Raw genomic sequence first — 15,989 nt, 5'->3', positions numbered from 1 at the left:
TTCTAGTCAGTTAGAACTTAGTCTTACTTTGTTAAAACTGACTTTAAATCCTAGAGGCATGTTTTGTATGGAGCATGGAATAGAAATGATTTTTTTTTTCTAAGTAATTTCTACTGCAGTTTACCTTAGCTAATAATCTACAGAATTTTATTTTATAATTTCTTTTTAAACAACTGTTTTATTTAAAAGAAAATGAAACAGTAAGAATGAACACTCATACTAGATATGTTTTGTGTCTTTTAACCCTTTAACATTTTTGTTAATGTACTTAATCTCTATATAGTAAGTAATAGATTTACTATTCTTGCTTTTTGATCAGTGGTTTCTGTGTAATTTTAAAGCCTTTTATACTTTAGAGTATTTTATAAGCTAACATTCTAGTATTTTGATTGACATGAATGTGTCTCTTGACAGTTTGCAGTACTACTCTTTGGGTAGGTCAAGTAGACAAGAAGGCTACACAGCAAGATTTAACTAACTTGTTTGAGGAATTTGGACAAATAGAGTCAATTAATGTAAGTAAGCATGTTATTATGCATTTTCGGGACTACAGACTAGCAACTTAAACATGCTTATGCCTCTGAATTCCTTTTAGCAGCTTAAGCTTCTATTTAGGAGGTTTTAGGTTATTTAGGTTTTTATCACTGCTTAAAAACTGTGGCTATGATATTTGCTTGTTGGTTTCCACGAACTGTCTTTTGAAACACTAAAGACAGTACACTTCATGGCAAAATGGCTTTTCCCAAGCACTAATAACTTACACAGTTTTTTAAACCAGGGTCTTAACAAATAAAAAGTTACTTTTTTCTCTTTTTGTGATGTGACACAAGGCAAGTATCATTTTTCTTTGGGCTAATGGACACAAACTGATGTATACCCATGTTGTTCCTGATTACGTTCTGTACAGAGGGTTACTTAAGTGGAATCAATGTGGATAAAACATTTAGAAGAAAAGAAATTGTACTGTAAACACGTGTTTATTCTAAAATGTGGCAATTAAAAAGATGCTTATAATTGGAGATACATTTCTCATGATTTAGAGTAATTTAGACTTAAATGTTTAGAGTCGTGCTTCAGTGATTCCTATAATTCAGGTTCAAGAGGAAGTATTTTTCTCCTAAAATAACATATCTGCATGAGCAAAATTTGGATTTTTGTTTCTTGCTTCAGCAGTTTTAAAGTGTTTCTCATACAATTTCATTCATTTCAGGTAATATTTTTACTATTTTTCCAATCACATTGAATATATTCCAGTATATAATTAATAAGGAATAGTTTTTGTGGCATTACAGAATCTTTTAAAAAACTTCACAATTAAAAAAAAAACCCATAACTTGATGTTTAAGCCTCATTTTGATTTGCAGGGACTAGCAATTAAGAAAAGTCAAAAGAAAGTAATGTAACAACCATGACGTCCCATGATGTTACATTTCAGAGCAAACCATATTGTAAATAGTTCATTCTATGCATTCCACAAAGCTTTAAGTACCTAGGATAACATTATTGTATATTGTTGTGATATAGTTGAGTATATTAAACGTATTGTTATAAGAACTGCATTAAAATCTGTCATCTTAAATATTTTTAGTTTTTATGTTACTGTGTGCTCCTAAACAGCGTTTTTGACTAAACCTAAAATAAGTAGTTGTCACACCTGATTTGCAAACTTTCAAAGATTACGTGCCACATTGTACTTTTCTTTCCTAAATAAAATATTAAAGCTAGTGGAAATCTCACTTCAGTAATGAGAACTCTACCCTTCAAAAATGTAAGATACTTTTAATTTCATTTAATTTCATTTTTCATTTGCACCTCTGTGACAGGTTGTTGCTCAGCTTGCAGTGAATGGGGAGCTTAAGAAGAGGTAGCAACCTCTGCTTTTCTGAAGTTGTCATAGTATATATAGCTCCCAATTCTTGGGGGCTCCATCATGTTCAAGTCTTTCGTGTCATTTTTAGCACCCATTCTTCAGCTTGCTGCTGCTTCTTGACAATGTTATAACTGAAGTACCCTGCCAATATCACTCTTAAGTTTTGCTCATGCTCAGAATTGTTAATATTGCTGATTAAGGTAACGATTGTTTACAGTGTAAGCCTTTCCTTTTTTAGTATCAGTATTCACTTAGTGTAGGTACGTAATCTGAAATACTGGTTTTCCTACTCTTTAAGACCATTGCTTTTTCTTTCCCTAGATGATTCCCCCAAGAGGTTGTGCTTATGTCTGTATGGTACATAGACAAGATGCGTATCGTGCTCTTCAGAAACTTAGTTCTGGGTCCTATAAAATCGGATCTAAAATTATTAAGGTAAATTGATTTTAATCTAAGGAAGCTGTCCATTTTGAATACAGTACAGTTTTAATATGATGATATGTTATTTAGCAGCTGTTCATTCAAATGTACAATATGGAGAAGAAGAATGAAGCAATAAGGTGTAAATAGTCTTATTTCCTGTGTAAAATGGAGCTTTTAACAGCCGAAATGAAAGATAGTAAAATGAAATTATGACTCGATACTTAGGAAATGTTTAGGAGAACATTTTATGTGTGTGTGCTAGTGATAAGATACAAGACTGTAAACAAACCTAACTCCTATACCTGACCATGTGGATCGCTTAATATTAAATTTGGTAGTATTCTTACAGAGTTAAGTATATGATTAAATGCTGTGGTCTTTTCTACTTTCTTTGATGCTTTAGGATGGGTCCTTGAAATACTGTATTTTTCATTTCCTCGTATATGTGTTAGAATTAACGTAGAACAAATTTAAGCTTTTTATTGTAATTAATCTTCTGCGTTCCTGTTGCAGAGGCCAAGTAAACTTCCTACAGGTTCATTTAAAATTAAAAACTTGTTAAAACTTTAATAAATAGACACTGAAGATTGATCTGCAGTGACAGAAACATGAAGGAAATGATCCAAAATAGTATGTTCACAGGTGCTATGATTTAATGACATTATCTGGTTGGGTTTTATTTTCAGATTGCCTGGGCTTTGAATAAAGGTGTGAAAACAGAATACAAGCAGTTCTGGGATGTGGATCTGGGAGTTTCATATATTCCTTGGGAGAAAGTAAAATTGGATGATTTGGAGGGCTTTGCTGAAGGTGGCATGATTGACCAGGAAACAGTAAATACAGGTACAGACATTAACAATGATTCTGATAGTTAGAAAATGTGTTTATTTTGGTAACTGCAGATCTCCAGAAAGTTTATTGTTTAGGTAATACATATTCTTTTTCAATTTACACAAATGTTACTAGCTGCTTGTTTACAATATAAATAGCAGTGTAATCATGAAATCTATATTGTCTTTGGAGATACCTAGTTGATTTTCATGACAATGAGGATTTATTGACAAAGGGGAATCAATTTAAGCAAGTTAATAAAGGTTAGCATTTTTAAAAACAGTTATGAATTTGCTGTGCACTTGTTTGCAAGTATGTAAAACAGAAATTTTTGTAGAAATAATGATCTGCTTGTGATTGTGAAAAGTCTTATATTCAGGAATAAGACTTTAGTTGAAGTTGGAACTTGTCCAAACGGGCATAGCGGAGCTGAACCTTAAGGCATTTCCTCCATAAAGTCAAAGAGACAGGAAAGCAATTAATGTTAGACCTTAGTCTGAAACCCAGTTAATTGAGAAGTTTGCTAGGTTTGTAAAAGATTCACAAGTACTGTGTTTCCTTGAAACAGATCTAGCACCAAATGACTGGACTATACTGAACTAAACAGTAGATTAAGACTGGTTTATAGTAGCAACAATAATTTTTCAGGTCAAAATGCAGTCCTGCTTTGAGTAAAAATTGAATATAAATGACAGAAAAATTGAAACATGGAACATTACTGAAATACATTCACTATATTATATGTGAAATATAAAACTTTTTGAGGAAGTGGCAGAAGGAAGAAATGAGGGGGTGAAGTTTGTTGAAGATGAGGATTCTCTAACATTGTACAGTAGCCAGCTGATCACGCAGATATGTTGACAACAGCAGTTTTTAGAAAACTGGAACATACTTTATATTACAAATTATCAATAAAATGACTGGTGAAAAAATGTGGCTAGTTTTGAAAAATCAGTTTGTATACAGGCATAATTATAGACTTGCAGGTGATTAAGGATATTTTACATTCTTTAAAATATATAATAATAAATAATTGTACTTGCTTCTTTTCATAATAAGTTTGGGGGTTATTTGTACTGAATCTATATAGATACCAGATACAAATCTATTGTTTAAGGAGGAAGAGGACTTTTTAATATTTAAACAAAAATAACACATTCGTTAACTTCTTATATTAAAAATATACCTTTTTTTTTAAAAAAAAGAATGGGAAACAGCCCGAAGCTCAGAAGCTGCTAAAGAAAGTATTCAAACTACGCAGAGCGCTGCAGTTGATAAGAGTACAGTTATTACAACGCAGACAGAAGCTTACACACAACCAGTCACTATGCTGCAGGTTTGTATTGGTTTGAGTTTGCAAAAAGCCCACAGAACTGGAGGGCAAACTTTTTATTCAATACAGATAAACTGTAATGATGAGTTAAAGTACTTAAATCAAAAATACTTAAGTCCTGTGTCCGTGTGTGTTTATCTCTGAAATATTTTAGAGCAGACTCAGTTGCTGTGCTTGAGCCAGATCTTTAGTTTCATGTACAATGTGCCCCAAACTTATGTACAATCTTAAATGAAGGTTTAAACGTTGAAGACAGAGCAATTGTAAAAAAAAATAAACCAAAACTACTGGCACGTTAGTTCTTTAACAAGGAATTAAAATGAGCTTACAGAAAGTATTTTGCTTATAGAATAAAGCATCTTTCTGTAAGCTAAGCAATGCAATAATCTTTTATTCACTTGTGTATGTTTCTTCTCTACCTACGTGTTTTTTCCAATAGCCGTTTTGAATATAAGTTTAATTATTTTCTCATTAATTTTAAGCAGGATTTCATGAGGACAGTCTCATCTTTAAACGATCTGATTATTCAAGTAGTGTGCTGTGGCACGCTACGTGCAGTAATATGTGAGAGTCTTTGAGTCTCTGCTGTATTTTTTTTCCTTCTGCTAAACCAGAGAATTTTTTTAACATCCAGTCATTAACAGAATATTGTGGAAGGGTAGAAGAATACAGTGTAATTTCTCTTGAGTACACTACACATGTTTATCAAGTAAAAATACAAATGCTTTTTTTCCCCCACTCTTTAAATCCTTTTTTGTAATGACTATATGAAATTGTAAAATGAGAAGCAGTTGCTTAATACAAAATTTTTGGTATTTATATTACTGTTTTATCTTTCCTAATGTGCATAGACATTTCCAGTACTTGAGCTGACATAAATTACTATGAAAGTTCACATATTTACATTTACTTGCACTGAATTTTGACCTTTTTTTTCTTTTTTACAAAAATTATCTTCTGTCTTATTTCAACTGTCTCCTAGTATACACTGTGGTCAGTATATATTTAAATATACATAAATATATTGCTTTTATTCTGCTGCTAATTACTTGTAATTATGCCACACTGTATCAAAACACAGAGCTCAAACAGAAGTTTGAGGAATACTAGGTAATTTTCAGGATTTCATCAGGATTATGAACCTTACGATTACATACACTAAACTTCCCAGTGCTGTTCTAAAATATGTAAATTTTTCTAATGAGAATAGGATGACTGTTTTCTAAGTGCTCTCAAATTGCCACACTATCTACATTTTCCTTCCTTTTCTCTCTCTCCCTTTCTGCATTCACCTCTCTCACATAGGTAAATTTTTGTTCTTGAATAAGCATAGTATTTAACTATGTATTTTTCTGTTCTTTTTAGAATAAAGAAAAGATAGCATAGGATTCTTCCAGTGTCCTTGTTTACCTGTAGTGTAGGTACCATTTCAGAAAGCAGTCTCATTTTTCAGTGTGTTCAGAATATATACAAAGCCTTTGGTACATTTAGTGCTTAACATGAATTGCAGCTGAATCAGTTTATCCCTCATTTATTGGGATTGTATACTGTTAAGTATTGAAGTTGCTTGTTTTTTCTTTCATGAAAAAAGATTCCAGTAGCTCCAGCTGTGCCTGCTGTTAGCTTGGTTCCACCTGCGTTTCCTGTCACAATGTCTGTCCCTCCTCCTGGTTATAGTGCAATTCCTCCTCCGCCCTTCTTGCGGGCAAGTTTCAACCCTACACAGCCACCTCCAGGTAAGTTAGTAAAAATAAAGTTGAATATGTGATGAGTATGCTCAGTTTCTGTGCTTCTGGGTGTAGTTTTCAATCAGCTACTGGTTAACTCTTTGAGCCAGTTGACCTTTAAATCTTTAATTTTAATCTAGTATGACATTTCCTCTGTCTAACTTAGTATTAATTTTACCAGTGTACTCTGTCAGGAATAGGAATTGCAGCAGAATTTTTTTTTAAACTTTTTTAAATTTTGATTTTTATCAATCCTTAAGATTAATCTCTTTCTTTGGAAAAAATTTTGAAACTCTTAATTTTCTTCTTTGGATATTTCTGGCAGAAATCACTTTTAAAGGTGCAAATGCAGATCATCTTCAGTAAAGATGGGGTCGTTTTCAAAAACAATAACCACTGTTGCCTCTTCCCATACCTTTATTGTTTGCTAGTCTTCAGTGATGCAGCTCTTCAGGATGAATAATGTAGGCAAGCTTTACTTTACTTGCTTCCCTTGTCATAATTTGTCACTTTTTCCCATACAGGTTATATGCCTCCCCCAGTTCCACCTGTAGTCCCACCACCTGTGGTCCCACCACCTGTTGTCCCACCAGTTGTTCCAACACGTAAGTTTGATTCTTCTAATTGCTGTTTGTGTGTTATGAAAAGCTTAATTATTTGCTACACTGCGTTTTATTTAATCAAAAGCAAGTGAATCCTGTGTAATGGAAAATAGCAACGCAGAAGTTATTGTTTTGCTGGTTATAAGCAAGTATTGAGAAAAAGATTTACAGAGCTTTTCAAGTTGACTGAAAAGTGATACCTGCAGTGGAGTTACTGGAAAAAAAAAAAGGCAAATGAATTATTTATGATTTGTATGCATAGTTCAATATTTATACCTGTTTGTAATAGATGTATCTGTTACTTGAGCTATTTGGTGTTAATTACAGAATAATTTATAATAATTTATTTTTGTTTAGCCTTTTAACTGTATTCTTTTAATGTTTAAAAATATCTGTTAAAGAGTACTGATTGCTTAGGTTGCCTGCAATTCATGGTCTCTACAGAAAAATTAAATATTACAGTGCTGATTGAGGATAAGAAATTATTATCAAAAAATGTAACACTTAAGGTAATTAATTTCCCTTATTTTGATTTATCAGCCTGACCTCTGCCAAACTAAGCTTGAAGGCTTGAATATTTGATTATTGTGATACACTTCTGTTATTTCTCTACAGCTTTAGTACAACCTCCATTACCAATTGCACAAGAGACGATGAAGGATGTTCCTTTTACTAGCCTTGTTCTACCAGTTGGCACAGTTACTAGCAATCTAGCTACTCCAACGTTATCTGCTGGAAGCATTTTTAATCCTCTGCCAGTCAACAAACCAGAATCAGATGAGAAGGGATCACATCTTGCAGACCTTCAGATTTCTTCCAGTGAAAACAGTAGATCTGGTAAGAAATGTCTTTGTTGTCTGATATATTCGCCTACAGGAAACATCATACTTCTGAGGGTTTTTTTGCAGATCGTATTCCATTGCACTAATAACTACAGAGTAGGAAGTTTTAGGCTGGGTATCGTTTTCAGTTTAAGTTGGAGGAGTGGCGGGAACCGTCTTTGTCTTCATCTGATCATTGATTTCTAGCAGCTTATGCTCAGGGATATTTTCTTCATAGACTTGAGAAGTAAAGCTGAGACTGGAAGCCCTTTAGAAAACTTCTTAAAAGTGCATTCTCACTACGTAAGAGGCAATGGAAAGGAGCAGTAGAGGATAGGATAGTATAACATTTATAGAATTACAGCAAAGATTTGAGTACTTCCTTTGCATAGACTGGGTGATGGCTGTGGGGTTTGTCAGTTTTAAGCTACTGTACATTCTTTACATTCATGTAGAGAAATTCATTTCTGTATCATAATGTCTGTTTAGCACCAATGTGATTAAAATCATGTATGCTCATTATAGAAACTGAGACAGACCTTGTCAGCAGTATTATCACTGAATGCATTAACTGAATGTGGATGAAGTTGCATTTTGTTTTGAATGCTGTGTGTTACACCGGCATTTTCTGTTAACTGTTCTTCTTGTTGCTGCATTTTAGTGCAAAGTGATGTCTCAAGTAGCTCTGGACTTGTTGGAGGAGTGCAGCCACCTAGCGTCTCAAGCAGTTCTGGGCTTCCTGGAGAAGGGCAACCACCCAGTGTCTCAAGTAGCTCTGGACTTGCAGGGGGAGTACAGCCACCTAGTGTTTCAAGCAGCTCTGGACTTATAGGAGGAGTGCAACCACCAACTGTTTCAAGCAGTTCTGGTCTTGCAGGAGGAATACAGCTACCTACTGTCTCCAGTAGCTCTCCTCTTGCTGGCGGAGTTCAGCCAGCCAGCGTCTCAAGTAGCTCTGGACTTATGACTGGAGTGCAACCACCAAATGTCTCAAGTAGCTCAGGGCTTCTAGCTGGAGTGCATCCACCCAGTGTCTCAAGCAGCCCTGGCCTTCTGACAGGAATGCAGCCACCCAATGTCTCAAGCAGCTCAGGAGTTCTGGCAGGAGTACAGCCACCGAGTGTCTCAAGCAACTCTGGGCTTCTCATAATGCCACCACCCAATGTTTCAAGTAGTTCTGGACTTATGGGAGTGCCACCACCAAATATTTCAAGTAGTTCTGGACTTCTGGCAATGCAGCATCCAGCTGGGGTTCAAAACATGCCTCATTTAAATATTAGTAGTCAAAGGATGCCTGGAATGCCTCTAATAGATATCCGTCCAGGCCTAGTGCCCCATTCGCCTGGACCAAGGTTTCCATTAATACAGCCAGGAATGCCACCGCAGCGTAGTATTCCTCCTCCAGCAATCCTTGATCCATCTCTTCACCCACCACCTCGAGGTCCTTTTCCTCCAGCAGATATTTTTAATCAAACAGAAAGACCTTTTGGAACCCCAGGAAGACAAAATATCGATAGCATTTCTAATCCAGAGAAAAGACTACCACTTGGAGGCGATAACATTCAGCAGGAAGGAGACAGAGATTATCGCTTTCCTCCAGTGGAAAACCGAGATAACCTTAACAGACCATCTCCAGTGGATGTCAGAGATTCTGTTGGACGGCCACCGGTTGATCCAAGAGAGGGTATAGGAAGGCCTCCAGTAGATGGAAGAGAACACTTTGCCAGACCACATGTAGACATGAGAGAAAACTTTGGAAGACCAGGTATAGACAACCTTGGTCGAAGAGAGCATTTTGGTTTTAATTCAGATAAGCACTGGGGGCAGAGAGGAGATTATGATGAAAGGGAGCACCATGCCTTCCCTATTTATGGTGGCCCTAAAAGCTTCCATGAAGACAGAGAGAGGTTTCGGCATGTAAACTATAGGTTTGATAGTAGAAGTGGTCCCAATTGGAATAGAGGATTTGAACAAGATTCTCACAGAGATTTTGATGACCGCAGAAGACCCTGGGAAAGACAGAGGGATAGGGATGACAGAGATTTTAATTTTTGCAGAGAAATTAATGGGAACAGGTTTGGAAGAGACAGAATGTCAAACAACTGGATCCCCCCTCCACATCCACGGGTTTTTGAATATTTTGACGGGGCCACTTCTCAACGCAAAGCCGATAATATGCCCCAGGTAAACGGTGAAAATACAGAGACAGAAAGTCAGCCACCAACTGCACAGGTGCAGGACGATCCAGAACTTTATGAAAAACTGACATCTTCCATCGAGATAAACAAAGAGAAGAGTGACACAGAAGCTGATATAGAAAGTGAACCAGTGGTAGAAAGCACAGAAACTGAGGGGACATAATCATCACTCAGTAGGTAAAAGATACCTTTTGTAAAGTTGTCATCTCTCTGTAATAGATAAATGGCTGACTGGACCGTAGCAGTTCACTTTTGTCTGCCAGAATTAAGTTAATCTGATGTTCATGTTCATCTTTCACTTAAATAACTGTACAACTGACTTGTATAGAACACTGTTCTTAATTTGAACATGGTAGGTAAATTTTTTTTTTTTTATTTCTCTGGTAAAGCATAAACTTGCCCCCACTTGCTTTTAATTTCACAAAGATAAAATAACAGCTTGTCAAACAAAGACTTCCTATGGAAGAAAATGGAATTTTTTTAGATACTACCCTTAGGTTGGCTATTGAAATTGTTATACTTGAAAACAGGTGCTGGTGTATCTTGTCCGTGTTTTTAGGCTGCTGCAGAATTTTAAAGTATAGACAAAGCTGTGATATTTTATGTTCCTACAATTCGGCAGAAAAAGAAATGGCCCATGTTATTTAAGGAGCATAACACAGAGATTAAAAGTGATTTTGTAAAATCTACACTATAGTCTCTGTTTTCTCTAAAGTAAGTGTTTGTGATTTGTTCCTCGTACTGCAGTGGGTTTAAAAAAATGAAAAAGTACATTTTAATGTTGGGTGCATTTTGTTTTTAGATGCCAATAAAGCATATTTGTTTGATAACAGTGTTCTAGGTATTGTATTTTTTTGAAAAACCTGCAAGCTCTAAAAACTTGGAATCAGCTATGATATGTGCTTAGCTAGTTGTTGCAAAAGGTTTATTTTACTTTTGTAAGACCAATGCAACAGTTATATGTGCAAGAAGCATATGGTTTTTACATCAAAAATCATGCAGTCGTATTAGTTTGTGTAAATAACATGTATGTAAATATTTGTGTAAACTGTTTGTAGATACCACTTTTTCTGTGCGTGTCTGTGTATATGCACGCACTCACAGAATATTGTAGGCAGTTCAATAAAATTGAAATGAAACTAGGTTGTACAAATTTGCCTTTCACCTTCTTTAGGTAGTAAGATAACAAAACTTATTTCACTACGCTACTGTCCAGCTTATGTTTACCTTCTCATGCTCATTGTTACAATGTCCTTACTACTTCTAGAAGGTGGAACATGATATACTGTAAGACTATACAGTAGGACTTTAGCTTACTTTTTAAAATGCAGATGCGCATGAAGCCAAAACTTAAGCAAATATTTGCATTGTCTTATTTTGTAATATATTCGGTATTCTGGATAGATAGTGGTAGTGTTCAAGTACTTTGTGGTTATTTGTTTTTAGTGACTCAAAGTCCAGAAATGTTGCACGAAAAGTAAAAAGCTGTTGTTGGTCTAAAAAACCCTACATGTTTTTTAACAGAAGTAAGGGGGACTTTGTGTTTTGATGGCTTAATATTGAAGTAGAACCTTTTGTTAAATTGAGATGAACTGGCTGCTTAGGTAAATTAGTAGCGCTATTCTCTCCTATTTCACCTACTTTGCAGCTTGTGTATTCTTTACATTGGTGGTGAAAGATTTGGCTATAGGCTAATGTCAGATTTTCAATTTGTTCCACTCAAGTGCATTTCACCAACTTCTTTCAACATCACTTTTGTTAAAACTCTGTGTCCGAAAGCGTCCTTTCACTCAGTTTTGAGAAAGTTGTTTTTCTTTTGCATAATAGGATCCAGGGGCGGATTCTGTTACACGAATGCCCCTTTGGTAGAAGAAACATTTTTAGCTCAGATTAGAATTTTGATCTTTAACGTTAAAGCGTTAACATGCAGGATTTAAGTCCCCTTCTGCTTCCCCCAAAGGGATGAAAGTATGGGAAAGTATGAAGCAAGTTACGCATGTGTGTGTTGCCCTCTCCCTCTGGGAGGTGGGGTATTTTTTCATGCTGTGTCATGGTTCAGGTTTTCAATTACACGGACTTTCATTCTGGATAGTAAACAAACTGTCAGCGTAATGAAGGCAGCCCTTTGAAAGAGTAGACTTGAATGAATGATTCTTTATCTACTGTGCAAGTAGTAGTCATTAGGATGTAGTGAGGTATGCATTAAATAACTATTGCTTTGTAATAGACCTTGCTTATGTGTTTATTACCAGCACATGTCTCGGGAGTTGAGATGAACAATGTTTAAGGTAAAAGTACCTTCATGGGCAGACTCTGGCTCAAAGAACTTGACTGATGCTGCTGCACCGCCTACTAGTAGTATTCTCGTCAGGCAGATATGGTTGTGTGAAAGTCCAAACGCACAAAATAGCTATAAGGATACTTTATGACTTTAAGGTCATAAGGGTTTTTCTTTATTTCATTTTAATATGTCCAGTTTGAAAAGGTTTCAGTCATAGACCCATAAATACTCAGAATCAAACACATATTGGCAGTAGCTTTACTTTTCAAACATCTTCTTAAATGCCTCTTTGAAAGTGAATCTGTTTTCTCTTTCTAAACTGGGACTGGCAGTATGCTAAATTACTCATAGTATGATGATTTAGGTAAATTACCAAATGAGGGATGTTAAACAATTTGGTAGCGGTATAAAACAATGTATTATTTAATGATTTTTCATCTCTGTTAATATCTTTCAAGCATTAATAAATTGGCTACTGTACATATGTGTTATACCATCGATTTCTAACAACTGTTTTATTTTTTTGTAGAATAAAAGTTTGTTGTACAGTCTTCAGTTGCATCACATTTACAGCTAGAACTGTTCCTTTTCTTACTTTATTAATGTAGCGTGCAGATAAGTATCACCAAAATAGCCATATTCAGAAACTCCAAAGGGACTTAATATTACCAGAACAATATGGGGTTTTTATCTTGCCAGTAGGAATTTTTAAATCTTGCAGAGTTTGAGTGAAGACTTTGCTTTCTCACTGTAGATTAAGCCATCATAAGCCAACACGTGCACTGAAAGGAGCTGTCCTGAGATCCAGACCAGTTCTTTGATGTGGTTCATGGTAGTGACATGTAGTTTTTGCTGATGCAAAGGCAAGAGTGAGAGTGGGGCAGAAAGAAGACGGAGGCCAGGCATTTGGGCTGCAGTTCTGGATTATGCCTGTTTAAAGCTTGCTCTAGTGATGAAAGCTGTCGATTCTAGCAACTGAAGAAGCTGATCACTATTTACATAAGTAACATACATATTGAAACATATTTTAGGTAGCTTTCCAGGCAACATAATATATTTAGGCATGCACATTTACTTGAAAACCTTATGCGTTACTAAGTTACATGTATTTATTACCTTTTTAAACAGCCTGTGATTCTGATCTTTCAGTATTTGAGCAGAATGCTAAGTCCATAAAGATTACAAAGATGAAACATAGCCGTCATTCACTATGAGGACATGATTTCTTTGCTGAAGCCTTTTTCTGTGAAATATTGGTACACTTTCATTTTTACATGTAGTGCTTCATGTTGTTATTACAAACTCAAGGGTATGGATTCTGTTAGATTCCTTTACTTCAGCAGAGCTGTATACCATTTTTCAAGCCATTTCAGTGATTTAAATGGCTTTATTTGTGAAGTTAAGGTACTCTGAATAAGGCTAAATGGGAATACTGTAATCAAGCTTGGAGTGTGGCATGCACAGGCATTACTTAAGCACAGTTGGTAAATTATCAAATAAACTGCCTATAGAAGATATTTCTAAATAAGCCATTGCCGAATTATCTCAAAATACAGTGTCAGCAGTTTTGAACATGTGCACAGATACGTTATGCTGGTCAACACTTAAAGTATTTGTTTTCTTGATTCATGTTCTCCTAACTCAAATCTTTGGGTCATTTGATTTGACACTGGTAAAAATGGATCCCAAATTTAATTCCTTGTATTTTCAGTAATGTATTTAAAAATAACATATTAATAAGAGTGACTTTTTTTGTTTCTTAATAATAAGAGCTAAGCAGATACACTTTTAAAACCTGTTCAGAGTATCGGAGTCATAAAGGGTACCTAGGACAATTTTTTGTTACTGTTAATTTAAGTAATGAAAGGATCTTTCTTTCCTGTTGACAGCTATTACCGATTCTTTGAATTTTACTTTAGTCACATTTTCCTTTCAAGTGCTATGCTTTCACAAGTAAGCATGTGCTGGAAGCCATCTACTTCTGTAGATGAGAGATTGACTTAAAAGGCATAAAGGCAGGATATTCTTTTTAAATTCGAAACTATTTGAACAAGAATGGCAAAAGCATCTTTCCATCATGTTGCTTTATTATATTCATTTGCATCAGCAGAAACTTTGCAGTGGCAAAGAGAATATATTATTGCAAGACTTTCTTAATTGTAACTACTCTTACGTTTCTCCTTGAAGGGTCATCTTAGTGATATTATTCACTCTTCTTAGTCTGTACAAGTTCTTTGGGTACTCATTAAATATTTTGAATTTTATTAATGTATGTACATGATATTTCATAGTCAAGAAAAGTCAATCAGAGCTACTAAAAATAAAATTCATGACATCTCTTTGAGTAATTAACTTCCAGCTAAGGTATATAGGATCTGAAAAGTAATTGTCAGTGATGGGACAGCATGAAATTCTGTCAATAGGAGTTTTGTTGGTGAGCTGTTAAATTGTATTTGCTATAATCTTTGTATTCTTTCTGTCTTGCACAAACTTGGTGAAAAAGGGTAGTCTCATTGAATATCCTACTTTTAGTATCTTTTAGATGCTCTGCTACCAAAGATTAGAGGAGGGGAAGGACCAGTGGTCTGTGCGCTCTTAATGTTGAGATATGTTGTGCAGTTGAAGATGAATGTGTTTTCTCTTTTTAAGAAGTTTAAAATGCCCATTCCAGCACTTGCATAGAGTAACAGTGATATTAGTGGTGTCACTGGTTTACTAGTCTTATTCTGTACTTTGTCATTTTTCTTTTAAAGTTAACTCACTAATGCCAATTACAAATTTTCTGTCAGACGAAATCATACTAATGCCCTCAGACAGGAGACTTTTTTATGCTTAAAAAAAAATAATCTGGTCAGAGAGTTTTGTAACCTGTAGATAGGTTAGTTGAACATTTTTTCCTCCCTGATTTAATGCTTTAATGCTCCAATTTTCCTCTTGAATTATTTCCTGTATGCATATCTGTGTTGTAATGGATATGTGTTCACATTAGCATGTATCAAGCTTTCTGCTGAAATGCTCAGAAGTTGTGAGAGTCTTTAAGGTAGATGACTTGATGTGTTTCTAAAACTCGGGTAAACTTCACAGCCATATTGATTTGTATACTGGAGCATCGTAATTGTGTTGGAGCGTTACAATTGTGTGCAAGCCAGTGCAAAAAATCCTTAGTAGGTGAAGAGTATCAAATGGATCTAGAATTGTTAACTCTGGTGTAGATTGGTAGGATTCACATGGGGCATAGGTGCAGGGACGTTGGATCTGAATGTGGCTTCCACACTAAAGGAGAGATCATATTATAATTACATCTGGGAAAATAAGGAATGTAGTTTTTCTTGGTAACAGCAGTAATTAAATAGAAGCAATCTTAGTTTTTAAAGTCCTCTCTAAAAATCCATCTGCCTTCGTCTGGTCAAAGGAAGCTCTATCATTGTCACTTTAGTTGATCGAGGGAAAAAATTACTTTAGATTTGTGCTATTTCTGAAGTAATCAGATATCATTCAGCAATGCAATGAAATGCAGTTTTAAGTGTGCCTTAAGTTTTTTCCCACTGAAAAAAGGAGCATATATTTCAAAGTTTAGATAAAAATGTGGACAAAACCAATAATTTTTTGTCTGTAGAATTTGAAATGTAATTTTGGATTCAGTGATTTTCTTCAAGAAAATCTTTGTCATTTCAGTAGTGTAAATACATAAATACTAAATGGACCCTCAACTTTACAAATGTTTACTGAAAATTATACTAGCCTGTCCAGTTCATTTTTCATTTATTTTCACATGCTTGCAATACATTTTGTCAAGTAGTGCCATCACAGAATCCCTCTTGCCACAAATTAGAAATACATTTGAATTATGTAATTCAGTTGCATAATTGAGTTATTTAAATCTAGGACAATCCTAAATCTTTC

The 15,989-nt window shown here is 35.1% G+C and overlaps 1 protein-coding gene across 6 annotated transcripts in view; it reads left to right on the top strand.

Annotated features, from left to right (window-relative positions):
- The window catches only part of SCAF8 (SR-related CTD associated factor 8), a 168,056-nt gene that overhangs the window by 50,316 nt on the left and 101,751 nt on the right, over positions 1–15,989 (top strand). For 4 of the 6 annotated variants that reach the window (XM_075748364.1, XM_075748369.1, XM_075748368.1 and 1 more), the window contains 8 exons: positions 415–515; positions 2,192–2,305; positions 2,980–3,136; positions 4,330–4,460; positions 6,049–6,193; positions 6,709–6,789; positions 7,402–7,623; positions 8,269–9,982. In XM_075748364.1, the coding sequence (XP_075604479.1) occupies positions 415–515; positions 2,192–2,305; positions 2,980–3,136; positions 4,330–4,460; positions 6,049–6,193; positions 6,709–6,789; positions 7,402–7,623; positions 8,269–9,968 (2,651 nt within the window). In that variant the 3' untranslated portion in view covers positions 9,969–9,982. Of the gene's footprint in view, positions 1–414; positions 516–2,191; positions 2,306–2,979; positions 3,137–4,329; positions 4,461–6,048; positions 6,194–6,708; positions 6,790–7,401; positions 7,624–8,268; positions 10,948–15,989 lie in introns of those variants that run through there. The other 2 variants (XM_075748367.1, XM_075748365.1) reach the window with 1 other exon arrangement.

Source organism: Balearica regulorum, chromosome 3, assembly GCF_011004875.1.
Source record: "Balearica regulorum gibbericeps isolate bBalReg1 chromosome 3, bBalReg1.pri, whole genome shotgun sequence".
Lineage (NCBI taxonomy): Eukaryota > Metazoa > Chordata > Aves > Gruiformes > Gruidae > Balearica > Balearica regulorum.
Note: the sequence above shows the minus strand (reverse complement) of the source record. Positions and strands in the feature narration are given on the sequence as shown.